The sequence below is a fragment of the Arachis hypogaea genome, chromosome 11, assembly GCF_003086295.3.
Source record: "Arachis hypogaea cultivar Tifrunner chromosome 11, arahy.Tifrunner.gnm2.J5K5, whole genome shotgun sequence".
Lineage (NCBI taxonomy): Eukaryota > Viridiplantae > Streptophyta > Magnoliopsida > Fabales > Fabaceae > Arachis > Arachis hypogaea.
This window is the reverse complement of record NC_092046.1, coordinates 16,027,422-16,054,578: the sequence shown is the minus strand read 5'-3', so window position 1 is coordinate 16,054,578 and position 27,157 is coordinate 16,027,422. Positions and strand designations below refer to the sequence as shown.

The following is a 27,157-nucleotide window of genomic DNA, read 5'->3' as shown; positions in this document are numbered from 1 at the left end:
GGGATAGACATACATCATATTGTTTGCGCATTTGTATTTGGTTGTATCCGCTTATTGTATTTCTCTGTGATTGTGCTGGTTGTGTTATTCTGCCTTGCTTGTGTGTTCAATTGGATCTCTTGTGCTATTAGTTATGTATTAATGTGATTAAGAATTAATGATGTGAATGAGATTTGTTTTAAGTTCAGAAATTTTAAAGAAAGCAATTAATTCTCTAAAGTAAAATCAAAAAGTATTTTCAAAGGTTCATAAAAATAATTTTATTGAGTAAAGTTAATTATTCGCAATTTTATTCATTACTTTTACATCATTCACTTTTCTTACTGAGAACTTATGAGGACGATGTTCTCACCCCCGACAGATCTTCCTTTCAACAGCAGGTTCAGGAGTCCTTGGCGCGGAGCCACGACTGAATGACAGAATTTTATGTACAAATGTATTCGTATTCCTGTATTTGGTTTAGTCCTAGATTTTATTTTCCCGCCACCGTTTATTATGTTGATTTTTAGAGGGACAGGACTTGTATTTGATCATCTTTGAATAAGTCTATGTATATAAAGCTATGTGAATATATACTTCTATGGTTAAGTGACTTAAAATAAAGTCTCCTTCCAATTTCTTGATTAAAATTTCGGTTCGTATTCACGAAGGCTCAATATTAAATAAAGATAGTATAAAATAAAAAGGTTTAGAGGTAAATAATGCCTGGACTTTTAGTATAATCATGAGGTGTTAAAAGTTAGGGTGTTACACGAGGCAAGCTCTCCCATTTGTCATCCCTACCCCTTGGAAGTATTTTGTACTAGTGACTAATTTTTTTTTTGTATTATTAGTTACGTCTAAGAATTGATACTTGATTATTATTAATATGTTTATAAAGACATGCATTTGATTTTAATTATATTTTTATAATTTTATATTTTTATTTAATTATAATCGGATCAAGAGGATAAAACAATGATCTACCGGTTAGACTAGAAATTCGGTCACTTAATCATATAAGCGGCTCACTTGCCAATTCAGTTCTAATAATTATGTAATAAACATTTTCTTCCACATTAGCCGCCACACTTATTTCAAGATATTTGCATCATCTCATTGATGTTTTCATCAACTCTTATCTCCCATTGCTACCCACAAAAGAAGGAAACAAAATAAAAGAAAACATTTTCTTCTGTATTTGGTTCATTCACTTATCACTCGTCATTTTTCTCACGCACATCGTTTCGCTACTGTCATCACCTTCCTTGTCACTTTATTGTCTTATTTCTTTTGCTACTCACGCTTCGTTGTCTGCATTAACTCTTTCTTTTCACCATTTTTAACTTCGTGGCTAATACTATTTTGTCTTCTTTCTTTTTTTTCTTTTTTTTTTGCATTTGATTATCTACATCTATAGATCTATTTCTCAATCCCTTGCGTTGATTCTTTTCTTTTTCTTTTTTTCACCAACAAAGGCATCGTTTTTTCAAAACCGTCCGATTTTCAATTTGGCTCAATTTACCAATTTTCGGATGATATTTTGGTTTACCACCGGTTCAAAAATTAGATGATTCTAGTGGTAAATCGAACCAGATTAAATACTAATTTCTAATTGAACTAGTTTAATCAGCTAGTTCGTACTGTTTCAAAACATTTTCAATATCTAGTAGTCCATTTACATTTTTTTATATATGGTATATATTATAAGATGATTAAATTAGTCAAACTTTTAGGAATAACAAAGAATATATTCAACATGTTTATAAATATTTTTAGATATTTCTAATTTTTTAATTGTATATTCCAAGAATAATATTAGGTGACCAATATTATTTTTTTATTTTGTTATATATTTAAACCAACATTAGCCAACTCTTTCTTTTTCTTTTTTTTTTTGTTTTACACTAAAAATATTAGCCTCATAAGATTTTTCTTTTAACATGTGGTTCTATCTCCATATATCGATATATAATATTTGTACGTGTAGTCTTTATTGAAAAATCAAAGATAATAAATTGTGTAGGAAAAACAAATGAAACAAAAGATTAAACATGAATTAAATACCCAAAACTTTATTAGCCTATATAACATAACAAGCATATATTAATTTTGTCATTGCATAATACTCCATACTTCTCACATAATACATACACTACTATCCGTCTCTTATTTTGAAAAAGGTTGGCGGAAAAAAGATCAATAAAACTAAAGTGAAACAAAAAAGCGAAAGATGTAAAAGATTGATACTAAAAATTGCGAACTTGCTTTTGCAAAGAGAAAAAGTCGTATCATGAAAAAGACAAATAAAACAAGAGCTTTATGTAATACTAAAATATCCAAAATTTCATTAGAAAAGATGGCAGCACCACCAACAGGTGGAAATAAAAGACCAAAAAAATAATGCAAATCTGTAATGGACAACATTGACATCATATAAAGTTTTTATTTCGTTTGCCTTTTTCATGTACAACCTTTTCTCTTGGCAAAAGCGAGTTAATAAATTTTTTTAGTATTGGTAGAAACAAGAGAGCAATCTAAAGAAAGTGTTTTATGTATTATTCAGTCTGCGAAAAAGTACAATGTACAAGGGGTATATATAGTTGCTAGTAGAAACAAAGTAATAAAAGCATAAAATCCTACAATTAATATACAAATACGCTATATAAATACAAATGATACTAATTGATCTAATTCGATTCTAATTATTCTCTTAACATCTGCCCTCAAACTCAAGTGGGAGCTAAGGATACCATCTTGAGTTTGGATAACAGAGTCCAAAAACGAGTCGGATGATGAGCCTTCGTGAAGATATCAGCAGTCTGATCTAGTGTTCCAACAGCGATGAGACAAACAACACCAATAAGAATACGTTGCCAAACAAAGTGACAATCATTCTCAATGTTTGGTGTGTTCATGAAACACATCATTATGGGCAATCTGAATAGCACTGCGGTTGTCACAAAAAACATCAGTGGGGGGATGACTGAGGAGCACCCAAGTCTTCGAGAAGCCAACGAATCGAGATGACTTCAGCAGTGGTATCAGCGAGAGCACGATTCAGCTTCTGTGCTTGATCGATCAGTGAATGTTTGCTTCTTGGCCCGCCAGGAAATGAGAGAGTCGCCAAGAAATAGACAATAACCAGTAGTGGAACAACGATCAGTGGGATCACCAGCCCAATCAGCATCTGAGTACGCCTGAAGGGATAAGGATGAATGGGCCGAAAAATAAAGGCCATGGAATAGAGTGCCTTTGATGTAGCGAAGAATGCGAAGAACTGTTGCGTAGTGAGTAGTACGAGGAGCTGACAAGAATTGGCGAAGAACATGAACCGGATAGGCGATGTCTGGTCGGGTGACAATTAAGTAGACGAGTCCTCCAACTAGCTGTCGATAAAAAGTAGGATTATCCAAAACAGTGCCATCCATAGGAGTAAATTGAACATCAGGCTCAAGAGGAATAGACTCAGTGCGACTGTCTGTAATTCTGGCTCACGCAAGAAGATCAGAAGCATATTTAGCTTGAGAGATATAGATGCCATCGTTAGTGGATATGACTTTTAGACCAAGAAAATAGATGAGAGAACCAAGATCTTTTATCTCAAAAGTACGCTGAAAGGACGCCTTGAGATTAGAGATACCATCAACATCATCTCCAGTAATGATCATGTCATCAACATACAGAAGTAGAAGAACAGCTCCATGTTCACTTTTACGAATGAAGAGAGCATTCTCATGAGGGCTGCAAGTGAAACTAAGACTGTATATGGTAGTGCTGAACTTGTCAAACCATTCATGAGGAGCTTGCTTAAGTCCATAGAGCACCTTGCGAAGGAGACAAACTTTGCTAGAAGGACAAGGATAACCCAGAGGGGGTTTCATATAGACCTTCTTTTTCAAATCCCCATTAAGAAATGCCTTCTTCACATCCATCTGAATGAGAGACCATTTTTTTATCGCAGCAATAGCAAGAAGAGCTCGAACAGATGTGAGATGAGCAACAGGAGCAAAAGTCTCTTCATAGTCAATACCATATTCTTGCGTACAACCCTGAGCAACCAATCATGCCTTATAACGGTCAATAGAACCATCAGAATAAGTCTTGATCTTGTATAAACATCTGCTTCCCACAACTTTCTGATTAGAAGGAGGATCAACCAAATCCCAAGTGTGTGATGTTTCAAGTGCCTGTATTTCTTCCTGCATTGCTTGTTCCCAATTTGGATTTGTGGAGACTTCTCTGAATGACTTAGGTTCATGTTGATGAAGGATAGTAGAAAAACAATGATAATCAAGAAGATGAGGAGGTGGATTTCTTACCCTGGAAGAACGAGTGGAAGAAGAAGGCATGACGATTGGAGCAGGAGCGTCGTCCGGTCCGGAATTATCGAGAGATGGAGAAGGCGGAAGAACAGGAGGTTGTGGAAGGTGACTCGAGATAGAACCTGTAGAATCATCACTAGAAAAAGATCAACATTGGGGTTAGTGAAAAAAGGTGACTAAGTATGAAGAATGGACTCAAAGGAGGAAAATTGAGAAAACATACGATGCTCCCAAAAGACAACATGACGAGATATAGGAATACGTTTGGAGAGAGAATCCCAACAATGATAACCCTTGTGTTCAGTGCCATAACCATGGAAACAACACATACGAGCCCGAGGTTCAAGTTTACTATGTTCATGGGGCTGAAGAAGAACAAAACAGACACAACCGAAAATTCGAAGAGAACAATAATCTGGGGAGGTATGATAAAGACGCTCAAAGGGAGTAACATTACCAAGAACAGAAGAAGGGAGTCTATTGATAACATGAACAGCAGTAAGAACAGCTTCACCCCAAGTACGCTCAGGACACGAAGAAGAAAGAAGCATTGCACGAACAGAGTCAAGAATGTGACGATGTTTGCATTTAGCTCGGCCATTTTGTTGAGACATACCAGAGCAATAAAACTCAGACAAGGTACCCTATTCTGCAAGAAAGGTTAAGAGTTTAGAATCACGGTATTCCATAGCATTATCGCGGCGAAAAACCTTAATGATCTTGAAAAACTGAGTTTTAATCATAGTGGCAAAGTTAATATAAATCTGAGGTAACTCATGGCGATTGGTCATCAAAGAAACCCAAGTAAAGCGTGAGTAATCATCAATGAAAACGACAAAGTATCGAGCTCCTCCCATAGAAGCGATGGGAGCGGGACCCCAAACATCAGAGTGGATAAGATCAAAAGGAGAGCAAGCAAGAGGGAATTATTGTGAAAAGATAAAGCGGATTGTTTAGCAGTTTGACAAGAAATGCAATCAAAAGACTCATGATTAACCTGACCCAAAACACCCTGAGACACAAGAGGACGCATCTGTCCGAAGGAGGTGTGAGCAAGATGTTGATGCCATAAGTGAAGAGTAGAAGGAGAAGAAGCAGCACAGAGATTTAGTACAGGAGGAATATGAATATTCTCGAGTTCAAATAACCTTCCGACCTTACGTCCAGCCCCGATGATTTGTCCCGTCCAACGATCCTGTACACGACAACCAGAAATGGAAAAAGTGACATCAAAACCGAGATCAACAAGTTGACCAACAGAAATAAGATGAAAGTTCAACTTGGCAATATAATAAGTATCATGAAGATGAAGAGTTGGATGGAAAACCCTTGTGTGTTGCGTGCAAGAGGGAACCATTAGCAGTATTGACAGAAGGTGCATTTGTAGTGGTAGACAAAGATGAGAAGAGATGACGCAAAGGTGACATGTGATTAAAGCAGCCGGAATCAAAGTACCATGTAGAATTACCTGGAGGAGTAAAAAAAGTAGCAGGAGTATTACCAGAAAGGGAGAGAAGATGCTTAAGAAGAGACGCAATATTAGAGAGAGATACAGGAGACAGATTGAGAGGAGCAGAGGTAGTAGATTCAGTAGTAGCAGCAACAGTAAAAGCAGACACATTCTTGGAGAAGTTGGGATGGCAAGCATGCTTGAGGTGATCAGGACGTGGTAAGCGAGTAGGACAAGTAGTAATCAAATGTCCCGAGAGCTTACAATAATGGCAGAACAACTGTGAACAATGGTAGCTAATGTGACCTTTTCTGGTGGCATGTGCGACATTCAATAGAAGGACAGGCTAAGAAGAGGTGCCTGGAACGGTTACAGTTTCGACAGAATGTAACCTTTCTGTCTATGGCAGCAAAAGATGAAAAGAGCAAAAAATGAAAAAACGGAGTGGAAAATTGAAAAGAGCTCACCGAAAAACCTTAGAAAGAGTCCCACTGTCTGCCATGTCAGCGCCACATGAATGCCACGTCAGCGTAAGGAGGCCACGTGTCGGCGTCCGATTGGAAGAGGATGACACGCTGGCGAGGTGAGTTGGAGAGCGGGTCAGATGGCTGACCAGGTCGGGTCCGGGTGCGGGTCACCAGGAAAAGTGCTGGAACGTGGGAGAAGAGACGGGCCGAGGTCGGGACTGGGTACGGGCTGCCGGGTCAGCACGGAACAAGAGGCGTGCGACACGTGGAGGATGGGTGGACCGTTGATCGCGAAGCTCAATCTGACGGTGCAGAATGAATCTGGAAGGAGAAGCAAGCTGGTCGCGGCAGTGTCTTGTGGCGGCGCATCCGGCGGCGGATGACGGAGATTCCAGAAGCGTTGAAATCACGATGACGAGAGGAACATGGTGGGGACAGTTGTGACGAACCAATACGTCGGGAAAGGATCCAAAAACGAGGCTAAAGAAGATTGGTGAGGGAGAAGAAACAAAAGGGCTATAAACCAATTTGCATGGAAAATAAAAAAAAAATCTATGCTCTTAATATCATGTTAGAAACAAGAGAGCAATCTAAAAAAAGTGTTTTGTGTATTATTCAGTCTGAGGAAAAGTATAATGTAAAAAGGGTATATATAGCTATTAGTAGAATCAAAGTAATAAAAGTATAGAATCCTACAATTAATATACAAATACGCTATATAAATACAAATGATATTAATTGATATAATTCGATTCTAATTATTCTCTTAACAAGTATCAATCTTTTTTATCTCTCTCTTTTGTTTTCCTTTGATTTTCATGATTTTTTACCACCACCCTCCATTTTTTAAACGAGAAGTAGATTTGTAGGGGATGTGTTATGTGAGAAGTAGGGAGTACTATGTGATAATGAAGATTAGTATGTGTTTTGTTAGGTTTATATGGCTCATAAAATTTGGGTATTTAATTCATGTTCTATTTTTTGTTGTATTTGTTTTTCTCATATAATTCATTATCTTGGATTTTTTAGAAAAAAGCTATACACACATATATTAAATAACAATATATGGAGATAAAATTATGGATTAAAAAGAAAATGTTGTGTAGCCAATATTTTTAACGTAAAAAAAGAGAAAAGTTGATTAATGTTGGCTTAAATGTAAAATAAAAAATGCTACACCAATGTATTTATATATAAATACATGTGTAGTTTAATATTTTTAATATATATTTATATTTTAATATATATTTTATATTAATGACTAAATTCAGCGGCTGATTATAGTATACATGTAGCAGTTGATAAAAAAATTTGTCACCTAACATTTTTCTTTAAAAATAGTTAAAAAAATAATTACAAATATCTTAAAAGCATTTATAATAATGTTGAATATATTCTTTTTTATATATGATATATATTATAAAATGATAATTATTATGAAATCAGTCAAAATTTTAGGAAGGAATAATAAAAGCATTAATTAATTAGAAGAAACTATTGAATTTTATTGTGAAAAAAAAAAACATTAACTAGAATTACTTTTAAAGTAAAATAATTTGAGATTTTATTTTGCCCCTTTTGTATTTTGACTAAGTTTTAAAATTGTTTCATTTCTAAAGAAAACCAAGCGAAAAATACCTATTAATTAAAGTGCATTTTTAATCAAATTTAAATCTTTTAAAATTTTATAACATGAAATTTAAGTGACCAACAGTTTTTTTGGAGTAAAACACATTAATAAATTATTTCAGCCTCAAAATTACATTAATATCCTATTTTAATTTTTGTTACATGCATGAATAATTTTATATAAATCAAAATAACTGAACTTAATTTACACTCCCTCAATATAAATTGAATCAATTGATGTCGATTTAGAAATATACTTGATAAATTGAATGAATTGGATTCGATTTAGTATAAGAGCAATCCATATGACCATATTCAATGTAAATAATTAGTTTCAATTTCCTGAATACGTAGTTTTCTTAATAAATTAAATAAATTAGATTCGATTTGCTATAATATAAATGTTAATGAGAAAATACCCCATTTGAATTCAAACATAATATCAAAAAAATCAAAATGAATAAGAATAAATAAAATTCAACTTTTGTGTTTTAGTTCAAATTCCTAAAAATTTACACTTTATAAACTTATAAATTTAAAATAGAACAATAAATAATTGGCTCATTTTTGTTGATATGGAGGCTTTGTGTGTGTTATATCCGGATATGGAGTCATGAAAGCGCAATACAGATATGTGGGGCAGCTTTTTTGTTAATGTCAGGTCCAACAACTCGGATGGTGCGAGTTGTTTGAGCTTCAAATTTTGACAAGCAAATCGGTTGGTCCGATTTGAGGAGGAAGAGATGATGAAAATCTGGCTGATGAAAATCGTACCATCCGAGTTGCTTGTAGTGTGGTTTTTTTTTGTGTTGTGCTATGAAATCGGAGGGTCCGACATGCAAATTTTAAATATTTTTTTGAATTCAGAAAAGGTAATCGCATGGTCCGATTTGGTTGGGAGTTTAAATAAAAGTTGGTGAAAAGTGGATCAGAACAACTACTCTCTCATCTTCTTCGTCTCCTTCTTCAACGGTCCTCCTGGTTTTTAGTTTCTCTGTTTCGTCACTTGTTTAGTAAAGGAGCCAAAAATCCAAAACTCAAGTTTATCTGTTTGTTAATGTGATTGAGAGAAATGAGTGACAGAGTGTTATTGAAGGTGTATTATTTTGGTCAGATTTTGTTACAAACATCTGAAGGAGTAACATTTGTTTGTGAAAATCCGTTAGATTTGGTGATTCCTTTTACAATCTCATTTGAGGAGCTCAAAGGTGTGATCTGTGAAAAGATTCATTCTGAGAGGGCAAGAAGGATATCATGTATTCTATACAGAAATCCTATACAAGTGTTTGGTGGATTCGTCTAGTTTCAAACCAAATATGTAACGGACGAAGCGAGCATGCAAGATATGTTTTTCATGTATATTGAACATCGGAGTCAACTCTCGTTCATCGAGTTGTATGTTGAGTTTGAGCAATCTGAGGCCGATCAGAATATTCTACGGGAGGATTACAATAGTGACAGTGAAGAAGAGTTCGAAAGCAACTACGAAGTTGTTGGTCCAGATGGAGATGAGGTTCAAGGTGACGGAGCTATGGCTCCGGATGTGTCTGATGTGGCAACTGCACTGGCAAACGATGTGCCGTTTGAGGAGCCATCATTCATGCGAGTATTGAATTTGGAAGTCATGCATGTTCCGGAGTTTCCGAATTATACCAATGCAGGTACGTAATTCTCGGTATTTATACGAAAGATTAGAATTTTTTTTATTAATTTATATTGATTTACTTGAATATAAATTAGAACGTATTGGTTAAGTAGTAAATTAGTTAAATATCCGTTAATATTTATCAGTTAATTTAGTAAATTAAGTAATTATAAATTAGAATTTATTAGTAAATCAATAAAATTAGAATTGGTTTAAACTGGATTTTATTAAGTGAATATAAGTAAATTAGTTAAATTAAAATTCGTTAAGTTGGTTAAATTAAAATTAAATCAATATAAATAAGAATTTATTGGTAGATTAACTAAATATTAGTAGTATATTAGTTTAATTAAAATTGGTTAAGTTGGAAGTTATTAAGTCAATATAAGTAAGTTACTTAAATTAGAATTTGTTAAATTTGTTAAATTTAGTTAAATTAAAATAAAGTCAATTTAAATAGGAATTTATTGGTAGATTAAGTAAATATAACTAGTAACTTAGTTTACTTAAAATTGGTTACGTTGGAAGTTATTAAGTCAATATAAGTAAGTGAGTTAAATTAAAATTTGTGAAATTAGTTAAATACAGTTAAATTAAAATTAAGTCAATATAAATAGGAATTTATTAGTAAATTCATTAAATATAACTACTAAATTAGTTAAATTAAAATTACTATCTGTTAGTAGATTAGTTGAATACAAATAAATATTTGTTAGTAAATTATTTAAATATAAATAGTTTGTAGGGATTTATTATAATTGATGCAGTAAAAAGTTGTGTTACCTTTATATTCGAATGTTTAAATATTTGTGTTTTCTAATTTGGTTGCATGGCTGTTCTGGTGGCAGAAATTCCTTTTCTTGCAGATGGTGAATTTGCCGTTGGGATGGAATTCAGTTCTAGAGAAGCTGTTATTAAAGCAATAAAAGAGTATACTATACGAAGAAGCGTAAATTACCGGGTGTATGAGTCTGAACCGTTGACATTTTATGCGAAGTGTACACAGTATGGGTCAGGGTGTGATTGGCTTATCCGGGTTAGCATGATCAGCCGGAAGTACTGTAGGGTTATAAGGAGGTATAATGGCAGTCACACATGTACCAGAGCCACAATTTCTCAGGATCATTCAAAGCTGGATTCGACCACGATTGCAGAAGCAATTAAGCCGTTGGTTGAGGTTGACCCCGCCTTAAAGGTAAAATCAGTTATAGCAGAGGCACAATCGAAGTTCAATTACACTGTTAGTTATCGGAAAGCATGGTTGGCTAAGCAAAAGGCAGTTGAAAAAATATTTGGAGGTTGGGAGGCATCGTACGAAGCGTTGCCTATATGGTTTGAGGCCATGTGTCACAAGGAGCCGTCAGCTGTTGTTCATTTTGAGACTATGCCTGCATACCAAGGCAATGACTTGGTGACTGATATTCGGGTATTGCATCATGTCTTTTGGAGTTATTACCCCTGCATTAGAGCTTTCAGACATTGTAAGCCAGTTGTCCAGGTGGATGAGACTCACTTGTACGGAAAGTACAAGAGTTGTCTACTAGTGGCGGTGTCACAGGATGGTAACAACAATATCATACCAATTGCGTTTGCAATTGTGGAGGGAGAGACTTCATATGCGTGGCACTTTTTTCTGAGTAACCTTCGTTAGCATGTTGTCACTCGGGATGGTGTGGGACTGATATCCGACCGTCACGAATCCATAAATGCAGCTGTGGAAAGGAGTAATGGGGCTTGGTCACCTCCGAGAGCCTTTCATATGTTTTGCATCAGGCATATAGAGTCGAATTTTCTGAGAAAATTTAAGGCGCCGTACTTGCAGAAACTGGTCGTCAACATAGGTAACACTCAGAATAGTTAACTAATTTAGTATCAGATTTCCATTCAATTCGTGTCTTCACCTCTATTGTTTTAAATATTTATTTATATCCTGCAGGATATTCGAGGACGGTGCGGGAGTACGAGGTGCGTTACAAACATTTACGAGAATGGGGGGAGGCCTACACTGACTGGTTAAACCGAATCCCCCGGGAACAGTACGCGTTGGCATTTGATGGTGGATATCGATGGGGTCATATGACGACAAATCTAGTGAAATGCATCAATTCAGTCTTGAAGGGCGCACGCAATCTCCCCGTGACTGCCCTTATGAAGGCAACATTCTACAGGCTGAACGAGTTGTTTACCCGAAAAAGAGCGGAAGCGGAAGCCCGGATTAATGCTGGCCATGTGTTTTCTGATGTCGTGACCTCGAAGTTGCATGCAAACCAACTTGCATCAGGAAACATTCAGGTTAGTTGCTTTGACCGGCAGAATGAGGTCTTTGAGGTGCGTGATATGCCAAGTGGACTGGAGTTTGCAGTGGACCTACGTGGCCTTCGATGTGACTGTGGTGAGTTTCAGGTGGACCGGATCCCCTGTCGACATGTGTTTGCATGTTGTGCCAACCAGCGACTGGATTGGCAAGTGTATGTTCATGATGTGTATAAGATGGACCAAGTTCGGCGGGTGTACCGAGCAAGGTTTAGGCCACTAGGTAACCCCACTACATGGCCTGCTTACAACGGACCTCGGTTCATCCCAAATCCGATCCTGAGACGCGTCGGGAAAGGTCGGCCAAAAATGACGCACTTCTTGAATGAGATGGACACGCGAATGTTACGTCGGCCTAGGCGATGTACGATATGTGGAGCTGAGGGACACAGCCGTGGCAGATGCCGTCAGCAGGGTGGTGCAAATGCCAACTGAGATCATTCGTAGATTCATATTCTGAGATGACATTATATATGTGGCAATATATGGTTTGTCATTAGTTGTCCATTTGAGTTAAGCAAGTATGACTTAAGTAACCTGTTCTGTAGCATTACTCTCCATCTGTAGCATTTTATTTAAGCAAGTATGACTTATGTAACCTGTTCTGTAGCATTACTCTCCATCTGTAGCATTTTATAGTATGACATCAATTAATACATAGTCCAAATATTTAATCCCTGCAATAACTTCATAAATACATAAATTCTCTAAACAAACCATCTACTAAAACATAGTCCATAGTCCAAATTATTAATACATAAATACTCTATACAAATCATAGTCCAGATCATTATTAATACATAATAACCCTAAACCCTAAAGCATAAACAAGAACTCTAAACATTGTCCATATTTTTTAAAGCATAAATAAGAATATTACACCACAACTACTTTCTCATTGTCCACTTTACATCATTCACGAAGTTCTTGCATTTTTTGCGGCCTTTTTGAACACAGATGGCGTGTAGCGGTTAGCGCTACGACGAGGTGGATCAATCCTCAAATTGTAACCTTTGCCTTTGTCATCCGGAGTTTGTGACCGGCCTATATACAAAATAATAAAAATAATTAAATATCATGACATTAGGCAGTCAAACCAACATGGATACCACTTATGAACACAAAATGAATAGCAAATCAAACATGTAAAGGAAAATACGAAGCATAATACCATCATTGCGGGATTCCTCATCCTCATCGGACTCCTCTATTTCGTCATCATCATCATCGTCCTCGTCATCCGGGTCATCTACTAGATACACATTAGTATCTTGCTCGACTGGGTTAGCATCTTCTTGTAGTGGTCTCATGTCAACACGGTTAGGATTTTGACTATTAAGAACTTCGCGTCCACCTACACTTCTACTAGAGTCAACAGATACGAACCCTCCGGAAGCGACCGATGAGGTATGGCACGGGAGCCTCGCATCCAATGAATACCTACCTGCCAAGAACTCAGGCTGGTTGCCATATTGTGGTTGTCCTGCATCTCCAGCCATGAACTCAAGCAACTGGCTAAAAGAACCTCCTTCTCCGGGTTCAAACTGTGACATACCCCAATACTGTTGAGGCATTGGAAATGACGGGGAGAACTGTGTCTGAGGTACATACTGGCTTGAGAATTGAGGTTGTTCTTGCGGAAGTGGATTCGAAGTAGGAGGTGGCACCGACTGTGGCTCCAGTTCCTCATTGTCATTATCCGCATCCTGACTATCCTCATCCATACCCTCACCACCATCATCCATATCCTGATTACCCTCATCCATATCCTGATTATCCTCATCACTTTCTTGACCCACAAGATTCGACAAGTTCAAGTGGTCCCCATATTTTGACCGGTACCAGTACATATAAGTTTTCAGTGGATGTTGTGAAGGCATGGGAAGCTCAGAAAGAACGTAGTGATACCTGTTTGTCCAATGCATAACCCAGTTTGAATGACTCGGTGTTGTGGCCCAGTTAAGATTCTTAGGACCAGTCAGGATTTCTCCATGCGCCTTGTCCAGATTCTGCTCCTGCTGAGGTACTCCCTGAACTAAACCGAACTGTCGCCTATACCTATCGGTAGCATACCACTCGATACATTCAAATGACATCAACGGAACAGTAGCGAACCACACAACCGACTGCATATAGATCTCAGGAAGAATTATGTTTGGATCCACGCGATCCACAGCATATGCAACCCACACAAACTGAGAAAAATAAAGGAAACTCATGATTACAAATAATTACTACTTCCAAAATAATTATTTGACTTAATTTGACTAAAACAAATAATTACTACTTTCAAAATGATTTATTAATAACATTAACTAATAGATATAAATACATAGATAATACATACATATACATACTTTCCAAATCAAATCTCAATAAAATTAGTAAATCAGAGATACTGTTTGTTTTTTTATTTACGATATATCAATAATTTCTCTAAATAATAACATTATTATTATTTGTTTTAATAATTACCTATTAGCTATTACTTAAATAAATTTAAACACATATTTCAAAATTTTTAAAAATATTAATAATTATCGTCAATATCTTCTTAAATTCATTTTCTAATAACAACAATACTTAACTTTTCTAACAATGATAATTACAATTAACTACAATAAAATAACACACTTTTATAAATTAATACTAATAACCATTCAGTTCTTATTTATTACTATGTCCAACTGTTCCTTCTAGTCACAATAACATTTAATAATAACATAACAATTACAAATAATTAAAAATTTATAAAATATTTCAAAAAAAAATCGTATCCAAAAATTAATAACAATTCAGTTTTAACTGTAATTTTTTAAATATTTTAATATTTCAATTCTTCTTCCGAAATTCTAAAAAATATAAAAAAAAACATTAAATAAATTAAAAAAAATTGCGTGTCTTTTTTTAAACTGCAAGAACAAGAATATAGCATCATCATCGTTAACACACTAACAATAATAATATTTAACCCACTAACAATAACAATTTTTATACAAAAATAGTGAAAAAATAAAAAAAATAATAAAATGAATCCTACTCATTCTATGTATATTTCTAAGCTCAGATACTAACAATAATATTAACAACTAAATTTTTAACAATAATAAATATAATTATAAAAATTAAAAAAATTTTAAACAAACTTACATAATCTGGCAAACTGAGATAATGCATAATGTGAAGTTCAGGGCGATCAACATCTTTAATTTTATTTCTTTTTGCCATTTTTCTTTACTCTCCACCATGCACCAACAGCAGAGAAACGAAGATAGCAATGGAGTTTTGGGGTTGAAAGTGAAGGCTGAATGTGTTAAACTCGGATGGTGGGGGTAGATTTGTTGCATCCAGCAACTCGGTACGTGAGGCACCGTCTGGGGAGCAAGGAATGAGCGCCGCGTGTCCACCATGCATCAACACGGACCCTCCGTTTTCCTTGCAGCAACTCGGACCCTCCGTGTTGCACAATGAGTGTCGCACAGTCCGATTTTCGTTAGGGGCTGACACCACATCCATGTTCAGCACCCTCCCTTCCCATAACTCAGTTTAACACATTTCAGGGTTCGATATGAAAATTAAATTCCGTAATAATTTCTAAAAATTTATTAAAAATCATCCTTTGACTCATTAGCATCTAAAGAATTATTATTGAAATTTTTTATGTTGGAAAAGTTAATATAAAATATAGCCCTCTAAAGTGGCATAGGAGTTAAAACTTGAATTTTTTTTAAATTCAGAAATAACATATAGTTATACATTATAAAATAGCCAACTATATTTATATAATATGTAATTTGAGAAATAATTAAAATATTATATCAATTAAATTATCATTTAATTTATAAAATTAAGCTAAATATAAAGCTTATCTTCTGAAAAATTTAAATTTAAATTAGAAGTAATGTCATTCACTACAAAATTATTGTTTGTTTGTAAAACTTTTTTAATGGGAGTTATTAAAACCTTAATAGTATATTTTATTTATGAAAATTTTAAATAATATAACAAAAAATTTCTCTATTATAATACTCTTTTAAAATGAAACTATTTCAAAATTTAGTCAAAATACAAAAATTGAAAAAAATCTCAAAATATTTGACTTAAATGTAATCCTAATTAATGTTTTGATTTTTTTTTTTTTTGCACGATATAGTTAATGCTTTTCTCTAATTAATGGTTTTGATTTTTTCATTCCTAAAATGTTGACTAATTTCATAAAAATAATCGTTTTATAAATATTTTTAGATTTTCTAATTATTTTTTTAACTATATTTTTTAAAGAGAAATGTTACGTGACATAAAATGTTTTTTTTTTTACATTATATTTAAACCAACACTAGCCAACCCCCTTTTTTACACTAAAAATATTGGTTGCACGGTATTTTTTTTTTAGGGAATTATTCGAATAAAGACGTTTAAAACGGTTCTTTTAAAATATTTTTTAGTAATTAAAATTTAATAGTTAATACAGATAATCGATTAAACCGTATCATTTTTTGTTAAAATTAGGCCAAACGAATTAATTTGACCAAAAAAATGGTGAATTAAATCTTAAACTGATATAAATTAATATTTTTTTTAGAAAATTGGTACAATATACTTATTATAAAAATGACTAAAATATTCCTATATATATATTAATTTTAAAAATCCTAAATTCTAGTCCTTTACTTTTCTACCCTCATAGGATTAGGATTTAGAGCTTTTAAAGTATATATATATATATATATATATATATATATATATATATATATATATATATATATATATATAAAAGAGTATTTCAATCATTTTCTATAATAAAGATATTGTAATATTTTTTATAAAAAATAATATTAATTTAGACCGGTTCAAAATTTGATTTATTATTTTTCGGTCAAATTAATTTGTTTGACCTAATTTTGACAAAAATAACATGATTTAATCGATTATATGTATTAAATTTTAATTATTAAAAAGTCTTTAAAAAAAGACATTTTAAACATCTTTATCTGAGCGGCGCTCTTTCTTTTAACCCATGATTTTATCTTCTTATATTGGTATATGATATTTTTGTGTGTAACTCTTTTAAAAAATCCAAAATAATGAATTATATGAGAGAAACAAATGAAACAAAAGATGAAATATGAATTAAATACCACAAAAGTTTAGAAGTCTATATAAACGTAACAAAACACATTAATCTTCATTATCACATAACACTCCGTAAAAGTTTTATGTGATGCTGATATTGATTTGAGATGATAATGTATTTTCTAATTATTCTTCATTGAAGACAATGAAGTGGGCTCTCTCAAATGAACAACAACTTCAGGAAGGTGGTGATCACTTCCTCAGTTACGTCTTGAACGAAATGTCCAAGGTGGATATGCAGAACTTCATTGAAAAGAGCAATTCACTTATGGATCGTCTGAATGCCGAGAAAGAACGAGCTGAATCGCTTTCTAAGGTTTTGAAGACAATTAGAAATGATGGCAGCATCACTAACTGGTGGGATTCCATTGGTGAAAATCATGAAAAAAACAAAAAGATAAAGAAAGCTCTTTTGGGTCTTCAGAATGTTTTGAAGAATCAAAAGAGTAAATTAGCTAAGAGATCATAATCTTATTATTTAATTTTATTAGTGTTCATGCATATATGCTATTGTATTATTATATATTATTTCAATTTCGTAATAATATGAATTTCAGTTTTGTTAAAAAAATCTCATTTTCTCTTATGTATGTTATTGGCCTAAAAAAATCAACTAACCAAATATGTTCTCTTTTCTTTTCATATAAATAAAAATAAAAAATATAGAGTTGTTAATATTTCCACTAAAAAGATTATTGGTCAGTTAAATTTTGTATTATGAAATTTGAAAAGATTCAAAATAAATTACATATGAACTTTAATTAGGAGGCCTTTTTTGTCCATTGATTTTCTTTAGAAAAGAAACAACTTTAAAATTTAGTCAAAACACAAAAAGGCAAAATAAAATATCAAAATATTTTATTTAAAAGCAATTCTAGTTAATTTTTTTCGCACGATGCAATTAATCTTTTTTTCTAATTAATGTTTATTTTTTCTGCACGATACAGTTAATGCTTTTTTCTAATTAATGTTTTTGATTATTCATTCCTAAAATTTTGACTAATTTCATAATAAATATAATTTTAGAATATATACCATATATAAAAAGAATATAGTCAACATTTTTATAAATGCTTTTAGATATTTTCAATTACTATTTTAACTATATTTTTAAAGAGAAACTACTAGTGTATGTTTCTATGTTTTCTAGAAGATAATACATAAAAATATATAAAGTTTTTTTATTAAAAATAAAACAAAAAAATATATATATATATAATAATTATCATTATAAATATTTTATAAAGCTATAATTAAGATTAAAATTTAATGATTTTTAATGTTAAAATTGTTGAGTTTAAAAATTTTACGTTAACATATAATATGATGAACAAATATTATTAAAATTATTAAAAAATATTTAATAAATTACTTCCAATTGGTTATTTGATAAATTTAGTTTGTGTGCAGAAAAGAAAATTAATTTTTTTGGTGTAGTTATTGCAAGTCCAATTTGACCACTAAATAAGTTTAGTCTAATGCAAATTTATTTTAAATTATGTGGCTGAACTTTAAAAGGGTAGTGAAATCAATTGGCCCAAGAAATAAATATAAAGCCCAAGTCAACATTTTTTTTGGTCCAACAAAATCCTTATCCGAAATAGAAGAAGAAAGAAGGAAATGGATCAAGCACTCTTCAGTTACGGGTTACCTGCTCCTTTGGTTTAAGTAATACATTTTTCAAATTTCAATTCAATTTGATTTAATTTCTTGGTAACTGAAACTTGGAATTCAATGTGATTTAATTTCATTGAAAATTTTCACCGAAAGCTTTTCCTCTCTTCTCTCTTACTTCGGTCACATCCCTCAAAGAAAAAGAAAGAAGAAAAATAGAAGGCACTGAAAGAAGATTTTTACTACAGAAGGAATGTCTATGAAAAAAAGCTAAAAGATTTTTGTCAAGAAAAGAAAAGAAAGGCTTCGATCAAGAAGCAAAAGCACAACCAAAAGTTTATTTTCTCTTTTGTGCTACAAAGAAGAGAAAAGCCTGAGAAGCTCAAGAATGGAATAAGCAAAAATGGAAAACGTGAAGCCATCTTGCGTCAGATGCTCATCAACGATCAGAATCAAAATTTGGGGCCAAAGTCAAGTTCAATGGTCAAGATTGAAGAAGTTTGAAGAAAAATGATGAGAGAAAAGAGGTAAGCTTGCATGCATCAGCCTCGGTCTTCTCAATCTTCTCTGATAAAGCCGCTGTTACTCTGATGTTGGAGAAGAAAGATGTACGGAGGGTTGAACTTGTTTCAACCTTGAAAGTTTCACCCTTCTATATTAAAAGTGAACGGCCAAGGGTTGAAGGCAAGGAGAGAAAGTGAAAAAATACAGAGTTCTCATAGCTATCTAAAAACTGTTTGAGTTCTTCTCCTTCAATGAAGTTCATTTAGTTTCTTTTTCTTAGTTTTGTCTGTCTAAGTCTCATGGTAAAAAGAAAAACATGGTGAGATTTATAAGAAAAAACCAATGAGAGAAAAAAGACAATGAGCAAAATTAGAGAAAAAGCCATAGATGTCTCAAAAAAATTTGGTCCAAAATTTTAAAATTTAAATAAAAATGACGATTTCAAAACGTGATTTTAAACCTTAGAGACAATTTTATATACAAAAAAATTAAAGACAAAAAAATTTTTTGATCTATACCTTAAACACTAAAACCATACTTAACTCTAATTATATCTACCCAACCTCTTACAAGTTACAAGGATCAATTTCGCCATTAGTATATAAATATGTGTATACTATGGTATAGTGCAACGTTTCACATAAAATGTACTGTTAACCATGGGTGCACTCGGGAACTAGTCAATGAATGATGAAGGCAACGAGCATTGCAAACATGGTCAATTCATTAAATTTGAAAAGTCAACTAAAGCCCAAATAAATAGGTGAAAATTGAAGTGGTTCTGAAATTTCGCATCATTTACATTCCATCACCATTGGTTTAAACTTTGAACTAGGACGCCTCACATATAATTATTCACAATGTAGTTATTACTCTCTTTAAGGCTAACTTATTTATTTAATTCTCACTTTTCCACTTCTATAAAGTACTAATCTGCATATATACACGACAGTTATTCTCTACTATGAGCCTTGTTTTACAATTTTGTTGTCTCTTCTAACTTCATTTATCTGATTACCTATATATATAATTTATTTGCCTATTTTGTGAATTTTAAGTAGTTCATACCTCGAAATAACCACGATGGGGAGAATATTAATGCAGTATATATCAACGAACAAGGATTCCATTATTGCTAGTTCAATTGATTCTGATATAAATGATTTCAAGGTTACAGCGACAAAGCTCTTGTACAATGCAACTATGCTTGGAGGAGTTGGGTCTAGCACTTCTTTTCTTAAAGGACTTGCCTCCTTTGCAGCCATGTAAGGTCATCTTTTTCCATTTTGTTAGCTAATGAATTACTGCATATATAAGGCGCGTGGAATCCAAACCCTGACACTTGATTAAACTGACGAGTAAACTAACACTCAACCAACCCAAGTTAATTTTGTTTAGCAATAATTATATGTTCCATAGGAAGCAATAAGAATTAATAGTTGTTAATAGATTATTGATTACTACATTTAGTATCTAGTATGTTTGCAATAATCCAACAAAAAACAATAAACTCTTCATGTGCATGTTGGAGCATGAATTTCATATTCTTCTATTCATATAAGAATTGAAATTATGAAAATGCTCCTTTCTTTCTTCTCATTTATTTGGTTTCTTTCTTCTCTCAATTTGGTTCCAATTAATGGTTCTCCTTTCTTTCAGTTTTGATCTTCCTTGCATAAATTATTCCCCATGTATTGTAGTTTAAGATCATATCTAAAAGGGAAGAAGTTGCCTAATCGTTAGTTCCAGTGGCGGATTTTGGGGGAGGCCAAATAGAAAATAATTGTCAAAATATTTTTGATATAAACCTCATTTAAGATAAGCTCGTCTAATCTCATCTCTATGGTTTGGGTGATATTGCCAAATTTAAAGTCGTTTTTCAAGATCTCGTTCCAAAAAGTTAAGATTAAAGTCATCAGATGTAACTTTTTGAACTTTTGAAGGTTATATCTCACTTTCTTCGTGATTCATTAAAGTAGAAGAACTATCTACAATTGTTGATATTGTAAAAGTTATATGTTCTCATTCTTAAATATTAGCATTCCTCTTAAAAAATGTATCAATTCTTTGATTTTTCATTATTATTTTATATAAAAATTTGTATATATATCCTCTAAAATATGTAAAGAAGAAGTTAGAAGGACAAATATTAAAATTTATAATATTTATTAAATTTTTTTTATCAATTTATACAAATACAATAATATTAATATTTATTGAATATTCTATTTTTTTATCATATAAAAATTAAATTAAATAAATAGTAAAATATAAAATAATATTAAATTAAATAAATAAAAAATATCTAATTTTTTATATTTGAACTTAAAGATAGAGAGAGTGTTATTTATTGAACTTATTAGATACTTTAAGTTATAGTAAAGTATTTAAGTCAATTGAACTATTTTTTATCTTTTGAAAAAGTACTACTAAGTTTTTTATAAAAAGTTTGGGGGGGCCATGGCCCCCTTGTCTGAACCAAGCTCCGCCACTGACTTATTTCAGAAATTGACATGTCTTACTCACATATATGATATCAAATCAAAGTTCTATTAGATATCTATACAATTGTTTCACAAGTTGCATAATATAATTAAGATGCTATGTTGGTCCAAATATAAATAAATTAATATGAAACTCTTTGTTTCAGTTATTTACTGATACTTGATCGCACAAACTGGAGGACCAATATGCTCACTTCATTATTAGTGCCTTACATATTCTTCAGTCTACCTGGGTCAATATTCCACTTTTTTAGGTAATTATTTGTCTAAGCATGCTTTTTCTTTTCTTGATATTTGACATTTGCAGTTTCCACCTTCTCATTTTTATATTACTTAGTTCCATTAATATTGGTTGCAAATTTATTTATACCCATCAGAGGAGAAATTGGAAAATGGATTGCTTCCATAGCAGTGGTGCTGAGACTCTTTTTTCCAAGACACTTTCCCGGTGAGTTTCAAGTAGCTAGAGCTAACAATGCATAACAAAAAATAGGACATTATTAGAATAACATATTTATCCTTTCTTCACCCTCCCTTCCTTACAAGGTTTGTATTTTCTTTAAAATTTGTAATTGTTTTTAAAAATATTCTTCACCTTTATTTTCGTTTAAATTTTGTGCTTAATGTTTTTTGTTTATGGTAAAATTATTCCTGAATATTAACTCCATTTAAAATGTTTAGAGACAAAATTAAAAACATTTAAACATTTATGGGTAATTTTAACACAAATTAAAAATATTAGAGACAAAATTAAATAAATCGAAAATATGAGAGATAATGAATAAAATTAAATGTTAGAAGTTTTTTTTTTTAAAAGATCACAGATATTATGGGGAAAAATAAAAGTAATGTTGAACATGCATGAATTAAACTCATGTAAGATCTAAAGAATTACTTGGTACAGATGAAATCATGTCAAATTATTATTTTAGGGATTTATAATTTATAAAATGGTTAATTAAGTTCTCTTACAGATTGGCTAGAACTACCTGGATCAATGATCCTTCTTTTGGTGGTGGCCCCTGACTTCTTTGCTATCAAGATGAGGAACAACTGGGTTGGGTTGGCTATTGATCTTGCTGTTGGTTGTTACCTACTGCAAGAACATATTAGAGCTTCTGGTGGATTCAGGAATTCTTTCACACAAAAACATGGAATATCAAATACTCTTGGAATCCTCCTACTCTTAGTCTACCCTACATGGGCTTTAGTTATCCTTTGAGTATGAAAGGATTATTGTAATACTTACACTAGGTAGCGATGATTTCTCATCTATTAGTAAAAATAAATTTAATGTGGGCATAATCTTAAATATTTGTATTTGCCTACTTGCCTATAATTAAGCTATGAGTACTAAAGAATTTTATTTCTACACATCTTTAGTGTAAAAGAATTTTATTTAAACAATCAATCATATATTATCATACTAATAAAAATAACTAATTTTTAAATTTATTACTCAAAAAATTATTTAAATATATGAATCTGATTGGATGACTGTATAAAATATTTTACATTATTATTGTATTAAAATTAAATTTTATATATAAAATATAAAGTTTCTTTTAAATAAATTGTGATAATCTCTTGATGTTTTATTGATATTAAAGTACAAACAAATTTTTTAAATTAAATAAAACATTTATTATAATTTTTGTATTAACAAATATAATATATACTATTTATAAACACATTTTAAGAATATAGATCAAGAATAAAAATAAACACGTCGACACATAATGATATTTAGGTATGTTTAAATATGTTCAAAAAATTACTTTTTACTTTTATTTTTTATTAAAATATACTTAGACACAAAAAATACACCTAGGAATAAATATCATGTCTAAAATAAATTCAACATGCCGATACTATGGCTTAACCGCCTTAAGCAAGTGTTTGTATCCAATAACCACTAAGCACTAAGAAATGAAATGCAACAACTAGGGGTATTCATGAGTCGGGTGAAACCGGGTTGGATGTGACCCAGATCCGGTGCGAAATATATACCGGGACTATTTGTTAGACTCGGACCCGATCCTACACCCGATGAAACCTACACACTTTCAGGCCACAATTATATCGGGTAAAATCGGGTGAAAATCGGGCCGTTAACATTACATTACCTTGATACCTTCTTGTAAACTAGTATGTGAAAATATCCAAATTTTCAAGACTCTAACTATTATTTGACATGGTAAAATTCACTAAAAAAAATATAACAAGAACTAACCCTTCTTCAAAATTAAAGCATAACCACAATCAATACTAATATTGCCTAATAATACCAAATATTTAAGTCAATACAAATAACACAATATTATGCATTAGTCTAAAGTCTTATGCATTCTAAACATAAAACATTAACTTATAGTCTTATAATGACTAATAACACAAAATATTAACGTTTACAATACTTAAATTCTGTATAAGAATAGCCATCATCCATTCTAAACATAAAATATTAACATAAGAATATTAATTGTGTATGATTACCGAACCGGGTTCTGGTGACCCGAGCTATGGTCCGGTCCCAGTTTCACTCACTTTCCAGATTTCATTTCTTCTTCCCGGGTCAACTCCGGATCACTTCGGGCCCAGATCTTCATTGTCCATGATGAGTTTGAAAAATTCCAAATTAATTTGATGATGATCAAACATTATTAAAATAATTAACTACAAAATTATTAATTTGAATTTCAATTCACACTTGTTAATTGATAATTTTGTTACATGCAGATTGTGGTCTGGGCCGAAAAATAGCAAGTCCAACGTGAAGCTAAAGTTCAGCCTTGTACAAAATTGTTTAAGAATGTGTGGCTGAGTTATTTTGTTAATTGGGCCAGATTTGGTTGAACAAGCCCAAAAATAATCTTTGTTACATGACCAATAAAGCTTGGTCCGAAATTGAAGAAAAAGAGAAAGCAAAGGTTGTATGCTTTCAACGGATCCCACTTTTATCATTTGATGGATTTCAAATTTTGATTAAATGAATTTAATACAGGCATTGGTAACATGAGAAAAAAATTTCAAAATTGATTTGATTGCTATCATTACTCTCACACGTTACAAGGAAAGGGGTTTTGGAAACTTAATGCATTTTATTTCCTTTCTTAATTTCCTTTGAAACCTTTTCTGCATTCTCTCTCTTCTCTTTCTTCTCTGTTCGATGGTCACTTCACATAAAATATGGAAGAAAGAACAAGCTATCAGAAGAAAGAAGAAGAAGTTAGAAGCAAGGAAGAGGCCATTGTGATGATGGCATTAGCTAAAGAAAGATCCACAGTAGGGTGTGGCTGAGATCTTTGCCACTTATGGTAAGAAGTGATGAGGAAGTATCAAGCTCTCCATACCCGAAAATAGAAGAAATCCAACTCGGTCAGAGAAGAAGATCCTGAAGCATGGCTCGTCTCTACTTTGTGGTCACCCATCACAGAAGGTAGCTAGAGAGGCTACGTGAAGGAGGAAGCAAAGGTGGAGCAGGAGAAGCTATCAAGCATCAAGGACTCATCAAGGGCCAAGAATCCTTCTTGGGGAGCAAGTCAAGATGGAAGGCCCGGATTGATGAACATTGGTGAGAAGGGATGACACAGAGGTAATTGCATGTTGGTTTTTAGCATTCAGTTTTCTCTTCTCTCTCTTTGGCCAAATCGGTCTCGTTTGAAGAATAAGAAGATTAGCTCGGTTGGACCGGTTTCAACCTTGGAGACTTTCTCTTCTATAATAAGGGTGGACAGCCAAGGCTTGAAGCAAGGAGAAAAGAGTGAAAGCACAGAGTTCTCATAGCTACCCAAGCTAACAGAAATTCTTCTCCTTCAATGTGTTTCATGTTGTATTTTTCTGTTTAGTTTTGTCAGTCTTGAGTCTCATGAAAAAAGACAAACAGTAAGGTTTGTATGAAAAAAGTCATAGAGCAGAAAAAGACAGAGTATACAAAATTAAAAGAAAAATCTATAGATGTCCTAGGGATCCTTTGTACATCTGTGTTGTGTTTTATGATTCTGTGGGAATCCCCTTACAAGTTGGGTTAGCACTTAGCAGTTGAAAGCTTGGTAGATGACCAAGTCAAGTTCAGGATTGGGGATAGATTCTGAACTTGTCCCGGATAGGAAGGGTAGTTCCTAGGGAGAATTGGTTTCTATAATCTGTTTGATTATAGTGAAATTCCATCATTGTTGTGATGGAGACTTGATGTAGGCTGCATTGCACTTAGCAGCTGAACCAGGATACTTCTGGGTGTGATTCTCTCTCTCTCTCTCTTCTACTCAATTTCTAGTTCTATTCGTAGGAGACAAAATGAAAAATATCTCCTCATTGGTTACGAGACAAAAAAAAATGCCTCTTGACTAGTGACGAGACAAAAAGCAGAAATATCTCCTAAAACATTTTAAAAAGGCAACAAGTGTTATACAGCAAAAAGGGGCTAAGATTCAACCCCCTTCTCTTAGCCACAGATAAACCATCATCCAAAATTCTTCAAACTCGAGCCGGGTCTTCGGGCCGTGCACACCCCTAGCAACAACATAGAGCACACAGTACATCAATGAAAAGTGAAAACACTATGTATGCAATAGTTGCATCATATGACACATTCACCGTGTTTTCATTCTTCTCAAAGAGATGAAGGGAAAATATTTTGAGTAAAGGACAAATAGGTCCCTGACCTTTTTTTCGTGGACATTTTCGTCCTCAAGGAGGGGAAAATACATTCAAGTCCCTTACCCCCGAAAAACGTGGACACTTCAACCCTTCCGTTGAATTCAGGCGTTTGGACTGGACAGAAAGGTCTGACCTGGCAAAGGTGGCACTGACTTGGCCGTTACGAAGCCCACGTGGCAGGGAGTTTTTCGAAACAGGACATATAAGTCCCCGGAGATGAAAACGACGCCGTTTCGTTACCTCCCCAATCTTTCAAATTTCTCTGCCCTAATCCCTCGTCTGCACAGAAATGGAAAAATGGGTGTTGTGGGGAGTGGAGGAAGAAAGAAAATTCTTCCTTCCATGGCATCTGAAGGAGTATCATCAAGCTGGAGAAGAAGTGGAGGTTAGTTCGGCTCGAGCTCGCATCCTAAGGGAAGGATGGCAAAGATGGCGTCTCACCAAAGTGCTTCTGTGGAGAAAACGCAATCCTTTTCATGTCGAAGACGCGAAGCAATCTGGAAAGATTGTTTCTGGGCTGTCCCTTTTACAAGGTATGGTAACCAACTGTATGGAAGGTGTGCTTGAAGATGTGTAAGGGTTACTTTTTTTATTTTTGAATTATGTGGATTGATTTGCTGCAGGCAAGACAACCGTATTACAAATTTTTTTTTGTGGCTTGATGAGCACGTTGCTGGACTTGGATTGACAGAAACAAAGTATATGGGAGAGAAAGAATTTGTGGATGTTGAAGATTATCACGGGAAGCAGGACATGGAAATGAAGAGCACATGCTTGGAGAAGAGGATAGTAGCTCTAGAGAAGAAAAAAAATCCAATAAGATGGTGTATTTGTGTTATTGTCATTGTGTTAAGTTTTGCTGTTCTAAGTTGTAAGAATTGATAAAGGAATAAAAAAGTGTGTTGTATTGTTGCACCAAAAAAAATTTCACAGTG

The 27,157-nt window shown here is 33.1% G+C and overlaps 1 protein-coding gene across 1 annotated transcript; it reads left to right on the top strand.

Moving 5' to 3' along the window:
* Positions 1 to 9,186: 9,186 nt before the first annotated feature.
* On the top strand, positions 9,187 to 12,243 carry LOC140176040 (uncharacterized). Its single transcript, XM_072205890.1, has 4 exons — positions 9,187 to 9,511; positions 10,344 to 10,735; positions 11,147 to 11,336; positions 11,432 to 12,243. The coding sequence occupies exons 1-4, from the start codon at positions 9,187 to 9,189 to the stop codon at positions 12,241 to 12,243; spliced, it is 1,719 nt and encodes a 572-aa protein (XP_072061991.1).
* Positions 12,244 to 27,157: the final 14,914 nt, after the last annotated feature.

Bases quoted from the DNA above. Each gene is read 5' to 3' on its own strand.
- LOC140176040 (XM_072205890.1), top strand. From the start codon at position 9,187: ATGCAAGATATGTTTTTCATGTATATTGAACATCGGAGTCAACTCTCG. The intron at 10,736-11,146 runs GTTAGTTATCGG...AACCTTCGTTAG, and splicing joins AATCGAAGTTCAATTACACT to CATGTTGTCACTCGGGATGG. The intron at 11,337-11,431 runs GTAACACTCAGA...TATATCCTGCAG, and splicing joins GAAACTGGTCGTCAACATAG to GATATTCGAGGACGGTGCGG.